The following is a 23504-nucleotide window of genomic DNA, read 5'->3' as shown; positions in this document are numbered from 1 at the left end:
GTTAGCGTTAGCTGCTAGCTAGCTAGGTAGCTTAGCCGCCCCTGTTGTTCGCTCTTTATTTATTTTTTGGGACATACATGCCGTTAAATGAGGGAATAAAACGCTGAACGTTGATGTGAATAAAATATGTAAAATATATAGAATATGTCAAAGTAATCTGAATTTAAAAGAAAGCTGTATAGAAGGAAATTAAAATGAAAATATAAAAGAAAATATGTAAAATATATATCTGAATTAATAAAGAGCTGTTTGAAATAAATAACAATGAAAATATAAAATGAAATGCTAAAAAATAATTAAAAAATAAAGCTGCATAGAAGAAAGCATGTATGAAAATATTAAATAAAATACAAAAAAATATCTGAATAAGGAAGTATAGAAGGAAATGATATACATCTTTAAACGAACAATCAACAAAATGTCAGTTTGTTTCATTTCTGCAGCAAGTGGGAGAAGAGCAACCTGCTTTACTATTTTATCCCCGTTTAAGTCTTCAGTTAGGACACAAAAAGACACCAAATGTCTCAACATTTCTCCGACTTATATTTGAGTTCTTAAAGGGGATGAGTTGAGCCAAGATAAGCTGTTACCTTTAAATGTCGAGTCTCTGCTGTCGTTCTCATAATTAGTGAGTCATGTTTCTGCTTCTATTCAGTCACCCTCCTTGTGAGATGTTTATTTGCAATATTAAAATATTGTAAGTCTGAATAGCAGTCGTGGAGGAAGTATTCAGGTCCTTTACTGAAGTAAAAGTACATTAAATGATGCACTCAGATTCTTGCAAGTGTAAGTCTCTTGTTTGTGACGAGTGATGATGATACAAAAATACAGGGTTCATAATAATAATCATAAACTGAGCCAACACAAATGATTCCTCTTGTCTTTTAATCACAGTAGACTTGTGAACTGCAGTGATTATATCTCAGTTAATGTCCTACTATTAATTTCTTTGATATGGTTCCACATATCTGGAATAAAGTTGAATATTAGCATTACAATATACTTCAAGTACCAAAAAGTAAAAGTACTTAATATGTAGAACGTTTCAGAATAATGTAAACAATGTCACTGAATTAAAATTACTGATGCATCAACGTATAATAATACAAATGGAGTTGATTGTTACTACTTAATGTTACATGGGAGCTTAAATTCATACTAAACACTTCTTCTTTTTTTGTTGAGTCATCGGCAGTTGGCAGTTAATACTCTGAATCTGCAGAGTAACTAATATTGTCAAATGTGTACAGTGACGTAAAAAGCACAATATTTCCCTCTGAAATGTTGTGGAATAGAAGTATAAAATAGCATAAGACGTAAATACTCAAATACAGGACAATTACCTCAAATTTGTTGTACGGCTTTTGAGTAACTGGTGGATTTCCAAGTCACCCATCAGTAATCCAGCTTCCCGTTTAACACTTTACGGCTTCATTAAAACAGGTCACTTCCTTGTTTTATTAGGAGAGGTGGCTTCCCTTTTTACTGTATGATTAATGTCTACTTTTTTCTTCCAGGTACCACTTGGTTCTTCTTTTTCATTCTCGGGCGCATCCTCCCGTGAGCGCATGAGCACACCTCGAGCTGATGTGAGCGCCGCCTCGCTCCCTCTCTGTTTGACGAACCTCCAGTGATGTGTGATAACGGAGACCCCGAGGATAAACCCCCCGCCCCGCCGGTGAGGATGAGCAGCACCATCTTCAGCACCGGCTCCGGCAAAGACTCCCTCTCGGCCAACCACAGCTCCAAACCCCTGCCCTCTGTGCCCGAGGAGAGGAAACCCCGCAACAAGATCATCTCAATCTTCTCTGGGGCTGAAAAGGGTGAGATGGGTAGAAAGATGTTTAACTCTTAAAGTGCATTGTTGTGTTTACAATGGGTCAAATTGGGCATCGGTCATTTAACATTTGTTTTGGTTACTTTTAAGGTGCGAGAAAGAAAGATCGAGACAAAGAGCGACCAGAGATCTCGCCACCGTCAGACTTTGAACACACCATACATGTTGGGTTTGACGCCGTCACGGGGGAGTTCACTGTGAGTTTTTGTTTTCTTTCACCTCCTCATGCAGTTTTATTTTTCCGCATCTTACTCTGCTCCATTTTGACCCCCGGCCCTCTTTGTCCTACACAGGGCATGCCGGAGCAATGGGCCAGACTACTCCAGACCTCGAACATCACCAAGTCGGAGCAGAAGAAAAACCCACAGGCCGTGCTCGACGTCCTCAAGTTCTACGACTCCACCGGCAACGGCCGCCAGAAGTACCTCAGCTTCTCATCTTCCGGTGAGTCCCGAAGGTCGCATTTATGTCAAGTTGTTAAATTCAAGTTAAATTAGAGACGCTTGTCGGTGCAAGTTAATTATTGTTTAAAATTATACTTTTTTCTTTCCTCATGAAGAGGAATTTGATCAATATTATCTCTGTGTAAAACAATGAGTGGCCAGGCGGCATCGTGAGTAAAACAGACCAGTGTGTCAGCCTCAAAATAAAAACCCTCTGACAACCCTCTGTGTTTTAATTTGGCCTTTTAGGTTGAAGAAAGTTGTAGAAGGTCGAACTCTGTTTTGTACACAAAACCCAGTCCGATGCAGTTCAACCAAGACGGAAACAGTTGAGTGAAGACTGTAAGAAAAAAAAAGAAACTGGAAGCTTAGCATCTAAATGTGTGCAGATTGAGATCAGAACAGCGTCCTGTTTCAGTGTCAAGTGCACAAGAATGCAGCTAAAAAGCTGATATCAAGAGGCAACTTGTTGCATCAGCAACGCTCTTCATCATACGCCTCAATAGAAACAATCAAAATGCTTTTTGTCAGGCAACACTGTTGGGGGACGTCAACTGAGAGGACATTTTAATAATGTATTTCTTCTTCTTCCTATGGGGGCCGTGTTAAAGTTGTTTCTATTGAAGGAAATAATGAGAATATCAATATAACAAGGATGTCAGTTGCGGTTAATTTTCCTTTCGATACCCGACACCAATTGATCTGTTTTTATCGGTTAATTATTTCCGGAAAAAATGTGGGTAAAATACAAGAGGCGCTTTCCTTTTACTCCGGCTCTCCAGTGACTCAATGAGCTTTGGCGCTGCTGCATATCGAAGCTCCATATCCCTCATGTTTTTATGTTCTTTTTTACATATTGTAAATGCCTTTCCCTTCATTTTCTGCTGGCTCTGCTGAAGTTTAGACCTTTGATCGGGTGACGAGTGAAGCGATCTTCATCAGCTAGACATTCTTTCTAAATTGCTTAATCAGCCGTCTCCATTAAGGAGCCTGAGCAGCCGATCACATGGCGCATCGACTCGGAATAGAAACGTTTTCAAGCCTGATTCGTCTGCCTTTTTTTCTTTGATTTACTCGAGAGCGACACAGTCGGACAAGCGGAACGCTCCCGTTCGGCGGCCATGTTGAACTAACATACAATTAATGCATTTGTGTAACCGGTAAAAAAAAAAAGTACTCTGTGGTTAATCGTTGACGGCCTTAATAGCGGGTGAAGCCGGCAGTGTGTTTTTAATCTGTGACGACAAGGTCTCATAAAACTTTGTCTCTGCCCTCTTTGTTTTTGTTTCTCCACAGAAAAAGACGCTTTCACTCCCGGGCCTCAGTCTGTAAGTATTCAAACACAGACGCTGTTTGGTTTTTAAATATTTTTCTGTCTTCTAAAAGACGAACCACCTTTTTCCTTTCACTCTAAACCAGCCCGTCAAAAAAGGCACCGAGCCGGCTTCTCCGATCAAAGACATCGACGACGACGATGACGACGACGAAGCTCCTCCCCCGATCGTGGCGCCGAGACCGGAGTACACAAAGAGTGTGAGTCGCCTGCACGGCATCGTGGCCGTCTTTTCGTTTTACGATCTGTGAACTCAAAATGTATTTATTGATTTGTTGTTGCACAGGTGTACACCCGCTCTGTTATCGACCCCATCCCGGCTCCCAGCACGTGTCCAGACGGAGACGCCGCCTCCAAGGCGACGGACCGACAGAAGAAGAAGGGCAAGATGACGGACGAGGAGATCATGGACAAACTGAGTAAAGGACCAATCCGCTTGAAGCCCGTTGCATTTATCTGCTGCTGCGTTGTTTCCTTCACGCGCTTACATGTTTCATCTTTCTTGCAGGAACGATAGTCAGCATCGGAGATCCCAAGAAGAAGTACACCAGATATGAAAAGATCGGCCAGGGGTGAGCGTGTGACAGGATTTAAGTTTTTATGTGAACTACTATCATGAATATTGCTTTTATGATAATAATAATAATAATAATAATAATAATAGGGCCTTCTTTCTCAACTAAATCTGTTATTTCTTTGTTTGTTTACTTAAACCTCCACCCACGATGTGCTCACACTTTGACTGTTCACCCCCCCCAAAAATCTAAAATGCGTACTCTTCCTCTTACTTGTAGTGCTATTCATTTTATTTATATATTAGTTTTGGTGTGAGTATCGGAGATATCGGCCGACTAGATGGTACCGAAAAACTCACTTGACAAAACTCAACAGCAGCGTCTCTTTCCGGAAGTCACGACCCGGTTACTTGTGTGCAGATTCACCAGGGAACTATTTTGTGTCGACCGAACTACGACCGCGTCACGTATCCCAACACGTCTTCATCGGGAGACGCTGCATTTCGGATACGAGGCCAAATTCTGAATGTCCGAAACAGATATATGCAGTTTACGTGACCCGGCCGCATAGTGGAATATTAGCGTGGAAGTAAATGTAATCAGATTTCTTTGTCTGTGTGAAAGCATGACTGACGCTGACTAGCTTGACTGGACCGGTTGTTGAAAGTGAATCCCTCGTCTGGTTTGTCCCGCAGGGCGTCAGGAACCGTGTTCACAGCCATCGACGTCGCCACGGGACAGGAGGTAAGGAGTGGCGCTGTGCATGTGGGGAAGTAGTGGAGCTCAGGACGTTAAACAAACAATGACTCATACAAGTTTAACAGCTGCCACGGTGGCGGCAAGTGAAAATTATTATTATTAAAGTAATAATTATGAGATGATGGTGAATAGAGAAACGTCAGCAAACAGACCCGGTAGTTAGTTAGACAGCAACATCTATTTAAAGTTAGAAAACATTAGTCAGCGTGAGCTTCCAGACCAAGTAAAGTTGTATCGACAAAACGTCTGGAGACATTTTTTAGGAATTAATTTGTCAGGAAGAACGTGTTTGTCTTCCTTCAAAAGTTGCATCATCTTCCTTTAAGGGCTTTACTTTAAGAGGGAAAAGCAGTTAAACGTGTATAAATCATAAACCTATGCAGCCGTAATAAAGACCAAAGGGAAAGACAGCATAGCTATAGCTGACGTTGTTTACACACACACACACACATATATACATATATATATATATATATATAAAATATCTGCTCTCTCCTGCGTTTTTTTGACAGGTCGCCATTAAACAGATCAACCTCCAGAAGCAGCCGAAGAAGGAGCTGATCATCAACGAGATTCTAGTGATGAAGGAGATGAAGAACCCGAACATCGTCAACTTTGTAGACAGGTAAGACCCAAAGTAAACCTAATCCGTTGGAAGTTGTGCCACAATCTCACGGCACGACGCCAGGGTGTGACGTTGTGTGTTTTGTGTGTGTGTGTGTGTGTGTGTCAGTTTCCTGATGGCGGAGGAGCTGTTCGTGGTGATGGAGTATTTGGCCGGCGGCTCGCTGACAGACGTGGTGACGGAGACCTGCATGGACGAGGCGCAGATAGCCGCCGTCTGTAGAGAGGTACGCTGCTCTCTTTACAACCGGCTCTACACTGCTAAAAGAATCTCTATCAGTCTGAGTGAACGCTATATTTAGAATATCTTCACCACTTTAGCTTGATGTCAGACACACCTTCCTGACTGTGGAGAAGAACCTCCTAAAACCACACTTCTAAACATCCAATCCTGCCTTTTAACTCTCAACAACGTCTCTCTCTCTCTCTCTCTCTCTCTCTCTCTCTCCCCCTCCCCCGTTGTCTCCGGTTCCTCGCAGTGTTTACAAGCGTTGGAGTTCCTGCACGCGAACCAGGTCATTCACCGAGACATCAAAAGCGACAACGTGTTGCTGGGGATGGACGGCTCCGTCAAGCTGAGTGAGTCCAGCCGCCTTTTCAATCTCCCATTCCCCGCGTTCCTCCGCCCGTAACTAACGTCTTTCTTTTGCTCCTCGACAGCCGACTTTGGCTTCTGCGCCCAGATCACGCCGGAGCAGAGCAAGCGCAGCACCATGGTGGGGACGCCGTACTGGATGGCGCCGGAGGTGGTGACCCGGAAGGCTTACGGGCCCAAAGTAGACATCTGGTCACTAGGAATCATGGCCATCGAGATGGTGGAAGGAGAGCCGCCCTACCTGAACGAGAACCCGCTACGAGTGAGTGGAAGCACCGCCAATCCTTCTGGTTGCTTCATTTCCATCACATTTACTCAATACTTGGACATTAAACGCTCTCAGTTCACTCGTCTGCACTGGGATGGAACCCAGTGCATCACGTGGGACAATGTGTTACTGCATATAGCATTTAATTTAAAAACAATTATCTTGGAAATTCAATCTTAGCTCCTGAAATAATATCTATAATAAAGCGCTTATCCAAAATACAGACACTTTAAAATGACTATTTCAGGACTGATGTTGGATTAATAGTAATAATAAATAATATTTTTTTAAAGCAGTTTCAAGAAGGGGACATCTTTTTCTTCTACCGTAATACATTTTTTTAAATGTTTTTTATAAATCTGTCTCTCGCGTTTAGTACACAATATTTTGTTCCATGAACACACTGATATTTAAAGGGTTAAAATATCTGAAATTAAATGATTATTTGGAAGTTATGATCAGGACAGAAGTTGGTTTAAAAGATTTAACTCCATGAAAGTAGATAATAATATTAATGCATCATTTTATGGCAGTTTTTTTTTAGGACGCGGACACATTAACACATTTTTTCCCGCTGTAAAAACTAGAGTTCACAGTTTTCTCTCTGGTCTCGTCTCCCTCCTCTCGGCAGGCGTTATACCTGATCGCCACAAACGGCACACCTGAGCTCCAGAACCCGGAGAAGCTGTCTCCGGTCTTCAGAGACTTCCTCAACCGCTGCTTGGAAATGGACGTGGAGAAAAGAGGCGGCGGCAAAGAGCTGCTGCAGGTGAGAAGAACACTCCTTATCTTCATTGAATCTTAAATAAAGTGCACTTTATTAAAATGTTTTCCCCCCTCCTCTTCTTCCTCCTCTTCTTCTTCAGCATCCGTTCCTGAAGCTGGCGAAGCCGCTCTCCAGCCTCACGCCGCTCATCCTGGCCTCCAAGGAGGCCATGAAGGGAAACCGCTGAGCCGGTCGCCTCGTCGCTGTGCACAGACACGTGCCGACCGCTTTAGATTTTTTTGGGGGGGTTTTTAGTTTTCCGTGCCAGACAATAAGGCTGAGAGTGACTCGCCGCTCTGGATGCATCAGCCTTGAGAAATAAAATAAAAAAGCCCTGACAAACCTCACTGTGAAGAAGACCAAAAAAAAATACATAAAATAAAAAAATATCCAGAGAGCACAACTCCACCGCTGTCGATATGAACTCTCTTTTTCTCAGAAGACAAGTCAAACTAAAGGGCGTAGTTATTTTGTACAACAAGTCTGGCGACGAGTTCGAGCTCGGCTCGTTTTTAACTTGGAAATGAAGAAGATGCCTCGTTCTATTTTAGTTGTTTTTTTAATCAACTGCCTTAAACAAATGCAACATGTTGCCTAATGTATTGTTGATTGTGTCAATGGTTCTCTTCCCATGATTTTTACTACCTTTGTAATCTACCTTTTTTTCAGCTTGTCAGCGTCTTAGTTTATTTTGATACTTGAATTTCATATTTGTCCCCTTTTCTCTTTCAATGAACACTCTTTGCTATTTCCACATCGTGTTTTATGGACATTTTCTCCATTTTTTTTTATAGGAATCATTTCCGTACATTCGTCATCATGAACACACCTGACGGACCTACTGTACCACCCCTTTGTTTCATTAGTCTCCTGATACCAGAGGTGCACCTTACAGGCAAAAATAAAAAATGTTAGATTGGCAGGGTTTATACTTTTCTTCTTTATTGTTATTAAAAAATGAATATTGTATGTTGAACTCTGTCCTTTTGTGTTCTTCTATCTAGACTAAACAAATGTGCTTCTCGTGTGTATATTGTGTTCTTAATGTTTAGTTTGATTTGTTTTCTTTTAAAGTGGCCATATCGTAGTGTTTAGCTGTCGGAGGCTGATAAAGACGTTATGTTTTTGTTTTGTTTTCTTCTGACTAACAACCTTGTCTGCGCACTCAAATAAACTGTTTGTGTTGTAATTGTTGTGCAGTAATATCTCCCTCTTGAAAAGAAAAAAAAGAGACGTTAGCAATGTAATCATTGCATTAATAACCATTTCTATCTATACTGAGTGTTTCAAGTGGAACCAATGAAGACTTGTATTTATTATTAGTGATATCTGCGTGCTTTTATTCTCTACAGGAAGTGCATATATACGTTTAGGGGTGTACGCAACAGATCGCGAGGTGTTTTTATTTTGAAGGAGGATAATCAAAACCATTTTGAAAGCAAGTTTTTGTGTGTTTTTTTTAGTTGGTGTGAACTTATTGGGTGCTTTTATTTTGAAAGGCATCTCCCGGAAGTGTCGCCGGTTTTGCGGTCCGGGCTGCTCATAGCGATCTGAACGCGAAGCTCGCTGCTCAGAAACAACTGTTGTATTACTTGAACCCGGAGTCATGTCTTTCCAGATGAAGGACAAAGAGGCGTACCAGCGACTGAACTACCTGTACCAGGTGCGACACAAACTATGAGGTCATCGTGACGCCAGCGCCAGCAGTCACGTGGCCAACACGCGAGCTACTTTAGCTAATTAGACATGTAATGGGTTTAAATCTCTCTTTTCAGGCCGCGCACTGCGTTTTAGCCCAAAACCCGGAGAACGTGGAGCTGGCTCGGTTCTACTGCTCCACCCAGAAGACCATCGCGAGACGTTTAGTCCTCAGACAGTAAGTTTATCTTTTAATGACCAGCGGTACCGGTTTTATTTTGAAATTCATGTTGCTTCCCTGTAACGCAACATGTTTATTTTTATTTTATTTATTAATTTTAATTATTTTATTTATTTATTTGCACATGATGAAATATACATACACCTACATTACTTGTTATTTCATTTTCAGGCTTCATAGTTGCCGACAGATTTAATTGAACAGATTACAGTGTCACTGTTTGTTCACATCAATAAATCCCACGAAAAATCAAAACCAAAAATGTATAATCCAATATAAACCAGTATTTACTCAAGTACTGTATTTAAGTAGATTTTGATGTACTCGTACCTTGAGCGTGTTCATTGAATGCTACTTTACACTAGTACTCCAACACGTCTCAAAGGATTTACTTCTCTTCATTTATCTGATAAATTACTTTGCAAATTCAGATAATTAACACAGCATATAAATTACGAAGCATTAGATTAAACCAAGCAATATATACATTTGTTAGAAGTACTACTTACTAAAGTGACGAACACAATAATGCAGAAATAATAATAATTATACGTCAGTCTAAAATGGTCCATTCTGTGTAATATGTACATTTACTTTTGCTTCCTATATATTTAGTGTTTATGCTTAAAGTTACTACAAGGAACTTTAACTTAGTGTTGATTCTGGCGCCCCCTCTGGACTAAAGTGGTAATGTATCAGAGCACCAGGGTCCCTTTTAGAAAACCTCTCATTTTTCAGTGAAATATTCCTCAAAGTAACTTTAAGCCGACCAGAAAAACCTACAGTAACTCTGTATTTTGTGTATTTTGTTGCAGAGACCCGTCGGTGAAGAGGACGTTATGTAAGAAGTGCTGCTCGCTGCTCGTCCCCGGTGTCACTGCTTCCACCCGACAGAGAAGTGAGTCCCTTCATCCTTTTGGAGTGAGAGAGAATAATTTTATTTGAGCAAACAAAAATCTTTTCTGTGCTCAATAAATTAATTTGCGTGTTTGCTATTTTCCATATTGACAAGCCATAATAACTCCTGGATAATAGAAAACACACTACTTAATGTATTGAGCACAAACTAGATTAATAGACTGTTTTTTTTTCTTGCCTATACTTTTTATTCAAAATTTAAATTTCTTCTCTTTTTTTTCTAGGAAAGAACCGCAGGGCCCGCTTCACTGTGGTGCGCTGCCTCAGCTGTGGACAGAGCAAGACGCTGCTGAATGACCCGGATCACCGTCTGTGGGTCGACCGACCCGAAGCTCAGCAACAGCAACAACAACAACAACAACAACAACAGCAGAAGCAGCAGCAGCAGCAGCAGCAGCAGCAGCCAGGTGACAATACAAAACAACCTGACTCTGCACTTATTGAAACAATAGTCCGCTCCCTTTAAGAGCAAAAAATACTTAAAAAGGGGGGGAAACACTTTTATTTTTATAAACACGAATTATTAAAGCTCATTTCCGTCGGCAAAAGAAAAAAATAAGATGAAAATGTAGCTGGGATAATAAAAATATCCCAATGGAAAGTCAAAACTATGAGATAGAAAGTTGAAATTAGTGAGTTTTTTTTCTTCTTTTTCTCATAATTATGATTTTTAACTCATAATTATGACTTTCTCTCTCACAATTAGGATTTTTAACTCCTATTTATGACTTACCATGGAATATTCTTATTATCACAGCTACATTTTCATCATTTTTTTCTTTTACTGGTGTAAATGGGCTTTCATATCAGATTTTCAACGTCTTTTTGTGACAATAATTTAAATATTTAACAAAATGACTGAACTAACATTAACATGTGTTTAAACTGCTGCTGTCTCGCTGTGCTTAAAGGAACAGCGTGTAACATTCAGGGGGATAAATTGGCAGAAATGTTAAATAATTTGATTAAGTATGCGTTTTCTTTTTGTGTATAATCACCTGGAGAGAAAATTAAAAAAAGAATCATTGTGTTTTACGTTAGAATGAGCCGTTTATATCGCTCACGGATCCGTCCGGATATGTCCGCAAAGCACATCTGCATTTATTAAAAAAATATATCGACTAAATAAATGTCTACAGGCGATTTAAAAAAAAAAAAAAAATATATATATATATATATATATATAAAGGGCAATGAAAAATGTATTTGTTTCTGAGGGAAAAAAAAGAACATTTGTAAACTTGGCAATAATAAAATAAACAACATTAGCTTAGTGGCGCGCTCTGCTGCTGGCTAACTTTTAAAATGGCGCTAACAGATTAATCGCATTAACCACTGATCGCTTGTTTTGCGCTGACTGTGATTTCTTCTCCTTCCTTTTCAGATCCTTCCGTTAAAAAACAACCAAAAGACAAAAAGCGCGGCGGGTCGGCGGCGTCTTCTAAAGCCGGAGCGGCTCAAAGCGCCGCCAGCACGTAGCGGCAGGTTTTCCTCCTCTGACCGTGAAATATGAAGGACTGGTATTTCTTTTCTTTCTTTAAAGAAAAGCGTTTATGTTGCATTTATCCACAACCTTGAAGTGATTTGTATTAATTTAATACACGTTTGGCCTCATTTTCAGAATCAGTAAAGCTTCTAATACGCTCTAAAATTCTGAATCTGGGATCAACGAGTACGCTGATGACACGCTATTATAAACTTTATGAACTTTATAAGCTCATTCACACAAACGCGTGCCCCTCTCTACCTGATCGTTACTGCACAGGTGCGAATTAGCAACACACACCTGTGTTAAACACTCCCACGCAACACAATGGTTCATTTTGAACAACAAAGAAGAGCTAGTTACCGTTAGCCGGCTGTCCGTCTCTGCTAAATAACTGACCTCAACATGAACGGACGTTCCATTACGATGCATTCAAGATCCCTTCTGTAAAAATGAGCATCAGGCGGCGGTGAATTATAACGTTTTTGATGTGAAAAGTAAATTAAAACTTTTTTTTTTTTTTGTGGAGATGTTTTCACAGCAATATCAAATACCGTAAAAGTCGGGTTACAAGCCGCTTCTACCTCCGGTGGGTGTCCCCGCTGTAGCAAGCTAGCAGCGGCACTAGCTAGCGCTGCTGCTAGCTCCCCGCTGTTGCTACTACCCGCGTCCCCTCTGCCCGAGTCGGGTGTCGCGCCAGGGCTGGTCCCGCTATCTTCGGTGGTTGTCGGCTAGCTAGCGGGGAGCTAGCAGAGCGCTAGCAGAGCGCTAGCAGAGCGCTAGCTGGCTACAGCGGGGAGCTAGCCTGGAGCTAGCTGGCTACAGCGGGAGCTAGCGGAGAGCTAGTGAAGCACTAGCTGGCTACAGCGGGGAGCTAACGTGGACACTGACCAAAGGTAGTAGCGGATTGTAACCCGACTTTTACGGTAGTTATTAGAGAGGGAATTATGACCGTGTACATTTTTTTATTTTTTTTTATTTTGAACACACTGGTATCAGAGTGGTTCTAGGTATCGACCGTGAAACCAGTTCAGGTGACTCCAGAAGGAAAACCCTCGTATCAGATCTTCTCTTGTGTGTTTCTTGTGTGATCTATGGCCACCATGTGGTGTGCTACACATTTAAAGTGAGGAAGTGTTGTTGTTTTTTACCAAAAAGATATCTTCCTTGATGGTAATGACTTTATTGAAAAATGTTGACAAGAATATTTCAAATTTTCTGTACAGTAAAAATCTCTTGACCATTCGTTGTCAGGTACTTTTCCTTAAAGGTTGATTTAAAAGGAAATAATAATAATAAAAAAAAAGTTTAGTTTCTTTCAATTTTTCTTCTTCTCTCCTTTGTCGCCCTTTCGGCCTCGGACACGCCCCTTCTGTGAATACAGAAGGTTCCTGGAAAAGATCCTGGGGATGTGTCCCGTGTACAGGAGAAGAGCCAGAATCATGCCTGGAAAAACAAAGACGTTCACTGTTAACGGTGCGTGTGTTCGCTTTTAGAGAAACAGACTTTATTTTGTAGTGTAACTCACCTGTGAGAGAGCCGAGCCAGTAGACCAGCGCGTACTCTGAGAAGGTGAATCCAGGGCAGTGGAAGGTGAGGCCGTACGATAAGGACGGATTCATGTAGGCGGAGGTGAAGCTTTTGGCTGCAAGACGGAAAGAAAGAAAGAGAAATAATTGACGAATACAGTGAACGTTTGCATCTCTGTGTTACACAGATTAAAGATGCTTTTAAGAAAGTGGAACAGGATCACATGCATGAGGCGTTCAAGGGACTCGTAGTTTAGTGTAAAAGATGAAAACTGAACCACAAACTTGATCGTGAACATCAAGAAACTATGGATGAAATATCCAGTGAAGCATATTAATAAAACAAGCTCAAATTAAACTCTATTTTCTTCTCTTTCATAAGCTTCTTGGAGCTTTCTTTAAACAAACGCATGACTGATAACGGAGTGTAGCCGAGGGTTTATCTTGCGCCTTCACTGTACAGTAATAATAAAATAACAACACGATGGTCCATTAGTTGGCATCAGACGGCAACCACTTTTTATACTCTCCTTCCGTTTTCCCCTTCACAATAAAAGCACGTACACGATATAATAGCTTCCAGGAGTAATTTCAATAACTAGAGGGGCAAACAAAGGCTGCAGGTGATTTACTCTGATATTAATATAATAAGTGAGTTTGTGTTATGTGAATGCACATAAACGCTGATCTCGGATAAGCTGCACTGAGCCATAGCAGAGCTTTTCTTTGCACTGATCATAAAGCCGGGGTCCATCTTACCGATGTGGGTCAGGAAGGTGAGGAGGACGGCGACCAGCGGCACGCGGATCAGAGCAGAGCGGCGCTGCAGGTTCAGGAGCACGAGATGGAAGACCAGCGCGCAGACGCCCTCGGTGATGAACCCCTGCGGCAGCGAGACCAGCAGAGACGAGCTGCACTGGCTCCACATCAGGGCCTTGATCATGTGCATGTCCGTCAGCTCCAGGCTCCAGTAGTACGCGGCCACGAGGAGGGCCAGGTGGGCCCCGACGAACTGGGCCGCCACGGCCAGGACGGTGTGCAGGACGCCGGCCTCCAGCTGCAGGAACTTCTGCAGCGCCAGCGCCGGGTTCCCCGACGCGTGGCCGCAGACCACGCCGTGCGTCAGCAGCACGGCGAACAGCACGGTCAGGGTCACGTCGGGGCCCAGGCCCCCGGCCCACTCGCCCACCTCCACGATGGTCTGCACCTCCAGCCGGCACGCCACCAGCGCGAAGGAGGACGCGAACTCCAGGACGAAGCCGAGCCGCCCACACTTCTTGAAGAGCGCCCGGATCAGGGCGGCGAAAAGGACGACCGCCGTGAAGTATCCCAGGGAAGCGTTGAGCCCAGACATGGCTCAGGTGTGCCGTTTCTGAAAGAAATGAATGAATGACCGAACGGGGGTCTGACCCAACGACTCGGCTGGCTTGTTCGGCAACGTGGCACATGCACAGACGGGTCTCTTATCAGAGACACGTCAGGTTTTTATCCCGCCAGCCACCTGCCAAAGTACACACGGACCACGGCACGAGGTCAGGTCAAGAAGTCGGCCTTCAGTCGGTGGCGTTCATGTATCCTTAGATCACAGCGGCGGTTAAATGTCTCTCACTGCATTTACTCTAAATTATACTTTTCCTCTTGGACTAAATGGCTGAAGTGGTATTAAAATGAAAACATATGACCCGCTGTGTTTAAACGTTTGGAGGATGTTTGCTGCGTTTGTTACAACCCGGCTGCCAAATAAATGGAAGACGAGTGTCAAATCAATAAATAACCACTTTTATTTATCTAACGGATAAATATTATTAACAGAAGAGTCAGTAAAACTTGTCCATTGCACACAACAGCTTTTCAAGCAGGTGTCCGTCAAAAAACGGTGAAAAACATGGCCTATATTGGTTAAAAGGGTAATTCCAATATATTTTTCAGTGTTGTGATTAATATCTTACCTACTTCTTTTAGTTCTTCTACTTGAGCGTCTTCTCTTAGTTATTTAAAGAACTATATACTTTTTGCATTCAAAATAAATCCCATGATCTGATGCAGTAATCTATCCAGTAGTATACAAAGTATCTATAATTGGCAAATTGATGAACATTAAAAATTATTGTGCATAATTATTTATTTTACTTTTGATATTTTAAGTAGTTTTAGCTGATAATGCTTCTGAATTTAAATTCAAATTTAAAGATATTAAACCGTGCAGTTTTGTTGTTGTAGAGAAATGTAAAGGGAAAGTTTGCCCAAGATACTTGATAACATTAATAGTTTCTTTATATTTTTCATTAAAAAAACATCCCTAGTAGGTTTGCTGAGATTATGACTGACTATAAAACACATTTTTATACATGGAAAATGTCATTTCAAACCCCTCATGAAGTCGTTTTCGTCAGAGTTTTGGTGACATTTTGAATGAAATCCTGTTCAGGCTTTACATGAAAACTGGTTTGTGAAATGATGCAACAGATGTGTCAAATACTTTGGAATTCATACATTTAATACATTAAAACATATGTTTTTTCGGACCTATGTTGAATTCAATTAAATCTGTGTTTTTTTTTTTAGATTAGCGAGGATTATATATGAAGATTATACATTATTATACATACAAGTTTCACGCCGTTTTATCCTTTTATATTCTTTATTTATTTAATGTTTTTTTCTGTCTATTTGTTATTCTCTGCGATTGCCCCCAGGTATGTTAGTTTAAATGTGTTTTACAGTTTCTCATTGACAATTTATGAACATTTTACATGTGCAATCGTTGAATAAAGAGTTATATAAAAATATATATAATAATATTTGATGCATGATGTCCAAACTCTCTCCTTCAAAGTGTATATAATTAATAAATAAAAGTTAATAGCATTTTTCACTTGTTTTAAAATTAAAACAAACATAAAAAACATTAATCTTTTATTTTATTTGTATTTATTTACTATTTTTATTTAGCTTGAAAGTTTAATTTGCTGAACGCTCTTTTGGCAGTTGAGGCGGAAGTTGCCTGCGCATGCGCGTAAATGTGTACCATCGGGGTACGTGTGTGGGTCTGCGCATGCGCCCGTGTGAGTGGACGCGTAGTGAGCCGGTGGAGCGATGATGGCAGAGGAAGAGCCGAGCAGAGGGGAGTGAGAACTCGTCGGGATGGCGGACAAACCTCTGCCGCTGTTCGTGAAGCTGTTTGCCGCCGGATTCTACGGCGTGAGCTCGTTTCTCATCGTCGTGGTGAACAAAAGTGTCCTCACCAACTACAGGTGACGTGTTGAACGTGTGTGTTACTTATAACGGTTTAATAACCCAAAGCTACCGCGTTAGCCCCGACTGAAGCACGTGGGCTTCACGGACTGTGGGATAAACCAGGGTTACCGTGTGTTATCTGCGTGGTTAGACACAACAGTGTGCTCCGTTCACGGGCAGTGGGACTAACGGGATTTCAACTCTGCTTTTACAGGTTCCCTTCTTCAATATGTGTCGGCATTGGACAAGTAAGATAAATACTTTTCCTCCACTCTTTCTACAACGGTTTGTATTTGACAAACTCCCTGAAAGCAGGCAGAGATGAAGTCATTTTCCGTTTTCAATGTGTGTGTATATATGTGTGCGTGTGTGTGTGTGTGTGTGTGTGTGTGTGTGTGTGTGTGTGTGTGTGTGTGTGTGTGTGTGTGTGTGTAGATGTTTGCCACAGTGGTCGTGCTGTGGGTGGGCAAGGCTTCGAGGGTGATCACCTTCCCCGACTGCGATGAGAGCATACCTCGCAAGGTGAGACGCTTTATCCATCAATACAATGACTTCCCATTCACCACGAGCAGCATTTAACTCTTTATATCCATGTGTGTATTTACTTGTTATCACAGACGTTTCCTCTGCCTCTCCTCTATGTGGGGAATCAAATCACCGGCCTGTTTGGAACCAAAAGGCTGAAGTAAGTCCTCGTCTCTTAAACCCCCCCCCCCCCCCTTCTTTTTTTTAGGGGCCCAATGATGGTTTAAAAGGTTCAGTTCTTCATTTTTTCCGTCTGGTGGGACATTCTTCTCGCAGCGGAGCGCAGATAAACACAGAGTGCAGTTTTTTAAACGGACATGAATAACCCCGTTTATGGTCTGTACGCACGCTCCATAAAAGGGTTATTCATATCCGTGTGTGTGTGTGTGTGTGTGTGCACACGTAACCGCACACGGCTCGACACTTACTTTAAAAAAAATGGGTCGCCATGCATCGGCTTTCGGTTGCCCGGAAAGTCAACTTACATATTGAGTATTTAAGATATTCTGCACGTCTGTAGTGCGTTCCACTTTATACTTTTCCCTTTTTAAAATCAACTTTTCGTCGAACCCCACACTTTGTTACAGCGTTGTCTGGTTGCGACTGTACCGGCAATATTTCAATATCGGCAACGCAACAAATATGAGAAATGTATGGGTTTTTGTCTGTTTGCTTTCCTGTTTTTTCTTCATGCTAAAATGAGCCACCGATGGCACCCAAAGGCCAATAAATGGTTCCTTTATGTCGAGCCCTGCAGTAAAAAACAACAATAAAGTTTAAGAAAAATATGTAAAACATCGTGATTGTTAAAAGATACTATTGGGGAAGATGAAGTGCACGGTAACGAGGACCTTTTCTGCAGATATATCATGTTTATTGCATGAGGGACGAGAGAGAATTAAAATCTAAAATGAAACAATGGCACCCAGTCTTGTTTAGTTTTGGACATCCAGGCTGCCGCACAAGGCTCCGAGTTAAAAGTGAGCGACAGATAACCGGGCGTGGCCGTCGATGTTTGAGTTAAAGCAACATGTTTCCTCTTCCACCAGCCTGCCGATGTTCACGGTCCTCCGCAGGTTCTCCATCTTGTTCACGATGCTGGCCGAGGTTCTTCTGCTCAAGTAAGACCCCCTCCTCTCTTTTTGTCCACTGCACTGGAGGCTTCTTTTACTTTTAGCCGGATAGAATTTCACTGCTCTGCTTGTCTTTTGACCTTTTGGCAGGAAGAAATTCTCCAGGCCGGTCCAGCTGACGGTATTTACGATGATCCTCGGGGCGTTCATCGCCGCGAGGTGAGTCCCGCTGCATCCAGGTGTCTCTGCTTGTTAAACCAAAAGCAGAGACGTCACTACAAAGCGCTGCCCTGATATATGAGCTCGCCTAAGTGATGTTGTCTTAAGGGTCACTACACACACATGTTAGCTAAACGACGCACGCCGCGGGGGCTACATCGTTAGCGACAGAGCGCTCATTCACTGCGCCGCCGCCGCCGCTTTCTAACCGCTTTCTCTCTCTGGTTTCCGCCCGCAGTGCCGACTTGTCGTTTGACCTGCAGGGCTACGTGTTCATCCTCATGAACGACGTGCTGACGGCGGCCAACGGGGCCTACGTGAAACAGAAATTGGACGCGAAGGTACGCAGGATGAATAGTAACCATTGTCAGGGGCCGGTGCTGTTTTTGGCACCGAGCTTGATCGCTGGTGAATGTGGGGAACCCGAAACTGCCCTCGAGTGCCCGGCTTAAAGGAACTCTGTGTTCACAAACACCAGGAGCTGGTTCTTCTTTTATCGCGGCCTGTACCTGCTTATCTCGGACGTTTTCCTGCTTTCTTTTTTTTATCTTAACTACACGGCCAGTTTGCAGAATGTCTGTTGCAACAGAAATGTCTCGTTCACGCCGATGATGATGATGATGATGATGATGATGATGATGATGATGATGTGCTGCAACATGTTGAATGACACACAAGTAAAAAGTCATTATCGTGAGAAACTATTTTGAAACGATGACGTTGAAAACTCCTTATTTTTGACAGATTTCATTTTTTTAGATACGTTTCTTGTTCTTTTGACACCAAGTCATTATCTTAAAGATATTACGTCATTATTTAGAGAAAGTTACGTCCTCATCATTCACAACGGGGTTATTATGTCGACAGTTTCTCATTCTCTTGGATGCTTTCCTGCGTTCTTCCTTCGCGGTGAGTTTGCAGTCTGTTTCTGGCTCGTTCGCGCGCCGCTGTCGCGTCACAGCGGACGCTAAACTCGATCCCATTTTAGTCTGCGATGTCTGCGGAGCGCCATCTGCTAATGTGGCACGGGACAGAGACGGCATGTGTGTTTGTGCGACTGATGTTATCGCGAGGAAGTGAAAGATGGAGCCACGTGAGGACGCTGCTGCATGACATCTGCACGGCTAGTTAGTGAGGAATGCACTGGGAGAGTTCTGTGAATAAGCCTCTCTGTTCCGGCTGCGTTCATTTAATTTGTTTTTCCCCCCCTGCCTGCCCATCTGTTTCTACGCTCTTTCTCACAGGAGTTGGGGAAATATGGATTGCTGTATTACAACGCATTATTTATGATCATTCCCACCGTGCTGTTGGCGCACGTGACCGGAGACATACAGAAGGTGAGGCTTTGACTTCTGTTGTTGTTCGGTCTTTTTGAACTTTTCATTTTGCAGAACAATCCTTGACATTTAGATAAACATAATAAATACATTTGTGAATAATCAAAACAGTAATATTAGCATCAAGTTTAGCTTATAGCGAGTATATAACCTTTACATACATGCACATCTACACCGACAAATGCTTAGAAATAAACACAACCATCTCGCATGTTTGCACTTTCCTATTGTTTATTTACACTTCATATACACTACACAAACAATAGAGAAGTGCAAAAATGCAAAGTATGTATAAGTTTAATTTCCTAAATTAATACTCTCTGCGCTGTACATCTCTCATCCCAGCTATTTTTATTTTTTTATATAACGTTCATCCCTGTTTTTATATTTTATTTTGTGTCTGTAAATTGCTGCTAATCCAACAACAAATTTCCCCTGGGGATTAATAAAGTATATATTCATTCATTCATCTCCATACATACCCGCATAGCATACCCATATATACCTTCTTTCTTCTCTTTTTACGCTCCATTTTCCCAATTTAATTCCTTCAAACCTCCTAATCCAGAGGATTTTAGTTTAGTTTTTTTTTTGTTTTTGCGCGCACACACACACACACACACACACACACACACACACACGTGTGAGCATGGGTGTGTGTGGCTGTGAACACGGGCTGTCTGTTAGTCCGTCATTGTTGGCAGAGACCTTCTGGTCGGCCCAGCTGGGGCCCGGCAGCCAGAGGAGGCACAAAGCTGCTATTATGCACCGAGTGGAGTTATTACAGCAGCGCCCACCGCCCGCTGGACTGGAAACTCAGCCTTCTGCCTTTTTTTTTTTTTTTTTTTTTTGTAAAGTTTTTAGCGTCTGTGTTGAATTTGTAAGTATGTTAATGTCAGTTAAGTGCTCCCTTAATTTTTCCACAAAGACTCACTTGAACTGAAAGGATTTTAAGTACATAATTGCCTCCATGTCGACTCTTTTGTGTTTGTAACTGTAGCTTTGTGTTTCCTCCCAGGCGGTGGAGTATGACGGCTGGTCAGATATGTTTTTCCTCGCCCTCTTCATCCTCTCTTGCATCATGGGGTGAGTTTTATTTGTTTGTGACGTGCATGCATGCAAGGATTTAGCGCTTTTTGGTGCCAAGAGTCGAACATCTGCATCGTACCAGACCCCGGTGGTCTAGATTTGGGCTCTGCTTGAGCGGTGTGAAGCTCACAGGGAGCCTTTTGTTAAAAACCGCTGCGTGAGCGTTGCGAAATCTTGACTTCGTGCTCGAACTTGCGTTGACTCATGCGTGACACGGTGACGTGGTTGTTTTGCAGGTTTGTGCTGATGTACTCCACCGTGCTCTGCACACAGTACAACTCCGCGTTGACGACCACCATCGTGGGCTGCATCAAGGTACGCGGCAGGTCTCATGTGGAGTGATGACTAACTGCACGAAAAGAAGGAATCTTGATTTAGTTTAATTCACTTTCGTTTCTTTATCTGCAGAACGTTCTGGTGACGTACATCGGGATGGTGTTCAGCGGAGACTACATCTTCTCTTGGACCAACTTCATCGGTTTGAATATCAGGTACAAAGGGTTAACTCATCTCAACAGATTTAGTCCGACACACACACAGAGACGGCCCAGGTGGGTTTTTTTGGGCCCCGTGCAGAATGTTGCCTCAACACAAACCCTCACCCGTCAGAGATCCTTACCTGAGTGTGCTTGGTCTGGGGCTCACCTGGGCCCTGTTTCTCGTACCTGGCTAACTGAGTTAGCGGGCTAATTGTCAGGATAAGATGACGTAGGTCAGGCTTTCTCGGTTTCTCGAAGCAAGTTTAGATTAATCACCATAGAAACACATCCAAAAATGTAAACCTGCTCCCGGGCAGGCTTACTGAACTTCACTGGATAAGCTGGACACTCCCACGGACAAAAGAGGCAGCTCCCTTCCTCATTGATGAAGGAGCGATATTAGTTTTATTAGTTTCATAGGGAGAGAGTTCTTTCAGATCACCAGGATCCATCCTTTACATCATCATGACTTCCTGTACGCGGCGATATAGATTTTGCCGGCAAGAAATACTTTATTTAGAGAGCTTCTCGACATTGATCACCACAGGCGCAGCTGATCGCCTCAGACACAGACTGTCAGCCGCTGCATGCCGCTGTTCTTAAGTTTATTTAGCTCTTAAGAAACGTATGGATGTGTTGAAAGCACTCATAATTATATGACAGTGCTATTAGTACACCATACATATCATTATTGTAGAACATGATTAAGGTGATCGTGATGAGAATACAGAGAATCACACACAATTTATTTTCACTGCTTCAATTGATTGAATTTCTGATTATGAATAATGCATACATACTGATCCGCCCATACACATATTCAAACTCATATACACATATAAAGTACATGATTCATACGTGCATACAGTACATATATCCTCATAAGTATATATTTATTCGTAGATATAATCTGATTGATTTGGGTGATGAAACACTTCAAATTAGCCGATACATTTTCTGAACACTGACGCATTTAACTTGTCTGATATATTTGCGACGCTTATGTCTCTCAGCGGGGGCGCTGTTAAAGCTGCGTTCACGGCAACAATGTTGCAAAAACGTTGGAATATTCGCAACGCATTTGCTGTGAATGACTACGGTATTGACTTCCTCATATGCCTTCATGATCATCTCCTGCTTCTCAGCAGAGAAATAAAAAGAGGTTCCTCTGAGTTTATTGTCCATTGTACTGTTAGAACATGGTGGTGTCAGTGCTCCATTATCATCCCTTCTGAAGAGGAGCGGGCGCATTTATCCAGATGACTGACGTCTGGCTAGAATTAACGAGACGTTTCAGCGCCGATCAGCCGTGAAGAAACCCAGATAGCCTGATGTCAATCATCTCGCTATTTTAAGAAGGATATTAGGACATTTGCTTGACTTTGTTTAGCCAGGTACGAGAAACAGGGCCCTGCTCACATAGCTTTATGTGGTTTTGGGCTCACCTGCTCACATAGCTTTAGCGTGGCCCTGCTTAAAAATGTAGGCCTTGAGTTTGACACTTCAGAGCGAAGGGAACGAGCAGCGCTGACACGGATATCACGGATTTTAATGTGCCAACCAGCTCCGGGGGATTCATGTGCATGATGGATCTTGTTTAGAAATATGATGGAAGTTTATTGCCCGATGATGATGATGATGATGTGTTGCAACATGTTCAACTTTACCCGGAATGACACTTGATTTTCAAGTTTTTTTTTTCTTCTTTTTCGCCTGAATCTTATCAGGTTCTTTTTGTTATGGAAGCTCATTTCCGCCAATGTGATGAAAATAAAAAGTCATCATTGTGAGAAACTATTTTTGAAATAATGACTTGAGAAGCTTTCTCAAATAAAAAATAAAAAACATTCTCATACAACTCAAAGGTGAACTCCTTGTTTTGAGACTTGTTTCTCAATATTCAGTCATTTTGAGATACAGAGTTATTATGTTGACAGTTTCTAATTATTTTGAGATAGTAACTCATTATTTTTTGTAGAGATTTATTTTTTTAGGCATTATCTTGAGATATTAAGTGTGTGTGTGTGTGTGTGTGTGTGTGTGTGTGTGTTGCAGCATTGCGGGCAGCCTGGTCTACTCCTACATCACCCTCACAGAGGAGCAGTCCATCAAAGCGAGCGAGAACACCAAGCTGGACATCAAGGGCAAGGTGGTCGTATGAGACACACTGGACTTTATTCTTATGCTGACCAACGACAAAACTCTATTTTTAGTACGACTTTTATTTATGCAGTATTTTTTTTTTTTTTTTTTTTTAGCGCCGTTGGGGAAACTTCTTTCTCGGAGGAGGGATCGTGGGTTTTTGTTTTTTAAATAAAGGTATTTCGATACTGTACGTGTGTGAGCACCGCGAATAAGGGAAACGTGGAACCGATATTATTTATGTTACAACATTTACTGGACGTTCGGGACGACGTAACGTTTTCCTGAGCAGATGGAAATATCCGTTATTTAAAGGGATGGTTCGGACTCTGGTGTTTTTTAACGAGGTACTCGTGCTGTTTTTATCAATGGAGTCTGGGGCTTTGAAGAGAGCTCGGATAACGGCTGCAGTTCCTGTCTCGCAGCAAGTTGAAGTGAAGATGTTCTAAAT

The 23504-nt window shown here is 42.2% G+C and overlaps 4 protein-coding genes across 4 annotated transcripts; 3 read left to right on the top strand and 1 right to left on the bottom strand.

Moving 5' to 3' along the window:
- Window positions 1-1614: 1614 nt before the first annotated feature.
- Window positions 1615-8107, top strand: pak2b (p21 protein (Cdc42/Rac)-activated kinase 2b). Its single transcript, XM_079220517.1, has 14 exons — window positions 1615-1823; window positions 1928-2034; window positions 2131-2281; window positions 3577-3608; window positions 3700-3813; window positions 3900-4032; window positions 4122-4185; window positions 4824-4872; window positions 5400-5512; window positions 5621-5738; window positions 5991-6090; window positions 6172-6368; window positions 7006-7143; window positions 7241-8107. The coding sequence occupies exons 1-14, from the start codon at window positions 1634-1636 to the stop codon at window positions 7325-7327; spliced, it is 1593 nt and encodes a 530-aa protein (XP_079076643.1). The 5' UTR covers window positions 1615-1633; the 3' UTR covers window positions 7328-8107.
- A 584-nt stretch (window positions 8108-8691) lies between these two features.
- rpp21 (ribonuclease P subunit p21) lies at window positions 8692-11423 on the top strand. Its single transcript, XM_079221169.1, has 5 exons — window positions 8692-8803; window positions 8916-9016; window positions 9835-9917; window positions 10162-10344; window positions 11322-11423. The coding sequence occupies exons 1-5, from the start codon at window positions 8747-8749 to the stop codon at window positions 11414-11416; spliced, it is 519 nt and encodes a 172-aa protein (XP_079077295.1). The 5' UTR covers window positions 8692-8746; the 3' UTR covers window positions 11417-11423.
- A 1318-nt stretch (window positions 11424-12741) lies between these two features.
- On the bottom strand, window positions 12742-14306 carry aqp12 (aquaporin 12; the record flags this gene model as incomplete). Its single annotated transcript, XM_079220846.1, has 3 exons — window positions 12742-12869; window positions 12952-13068; window positions 13712-14306. The coding sequence occupies 3 exons, from the start codon at window positions 14304-14306 to the stop codon at window positions 12742-12744; spliced, it is 840 nt and encodes a 279-aa protein (XP_079076972.1).
- A 1780-nt stretch (window positions 14307-16086) lies between these two features.
- Window positions 16087-23123, top strand: LOC306738660 (nucleotide sugar transporter SLC35D2-like). The gene is made up of 12 exons (XM_079220547.1): window positions 16087-16206; window positions 16404-16437; window positions 16625-16711; window positions 16807-16874; window positions 17764-17835; window positions 17938-18006; window positions 18245-18347; window positions 19251-19343; window positions 20362-20429; window positions 20669-20747; window positions 20841-20923; window positions 22967-23123. The coding sequence occupies exons 1-12, from the start codon at window positions 16097-16099 to the stop codon at window positions 23070-23072; spliced, it is 972 nt and encodes a 323-aa protein (XP_079076673.1). The 5' UTR covers window positions 16087-16096; the 3' UTR covers window positions 23073-23123.
- The last annotated feature ends 381 nt before the right edge of the window (window positions 23124-23504 follow it).

The sequence above is a fragment of the Taurulus bubalis genome, assembly GCF_910589615.1.
Source record: "Taurulus bubalis genome assembly, chromosome: 7".
NCBI lineage: Eukaryota > Metazoa > Chordata > Actinopteri > Perciformes > Cottidae > Taurulus > Taurulus bubalis.
Note: the sequence above shows the minus strand (reverse complement) of the source record. Positions and strands in the feature narration are given on the sequence as shown.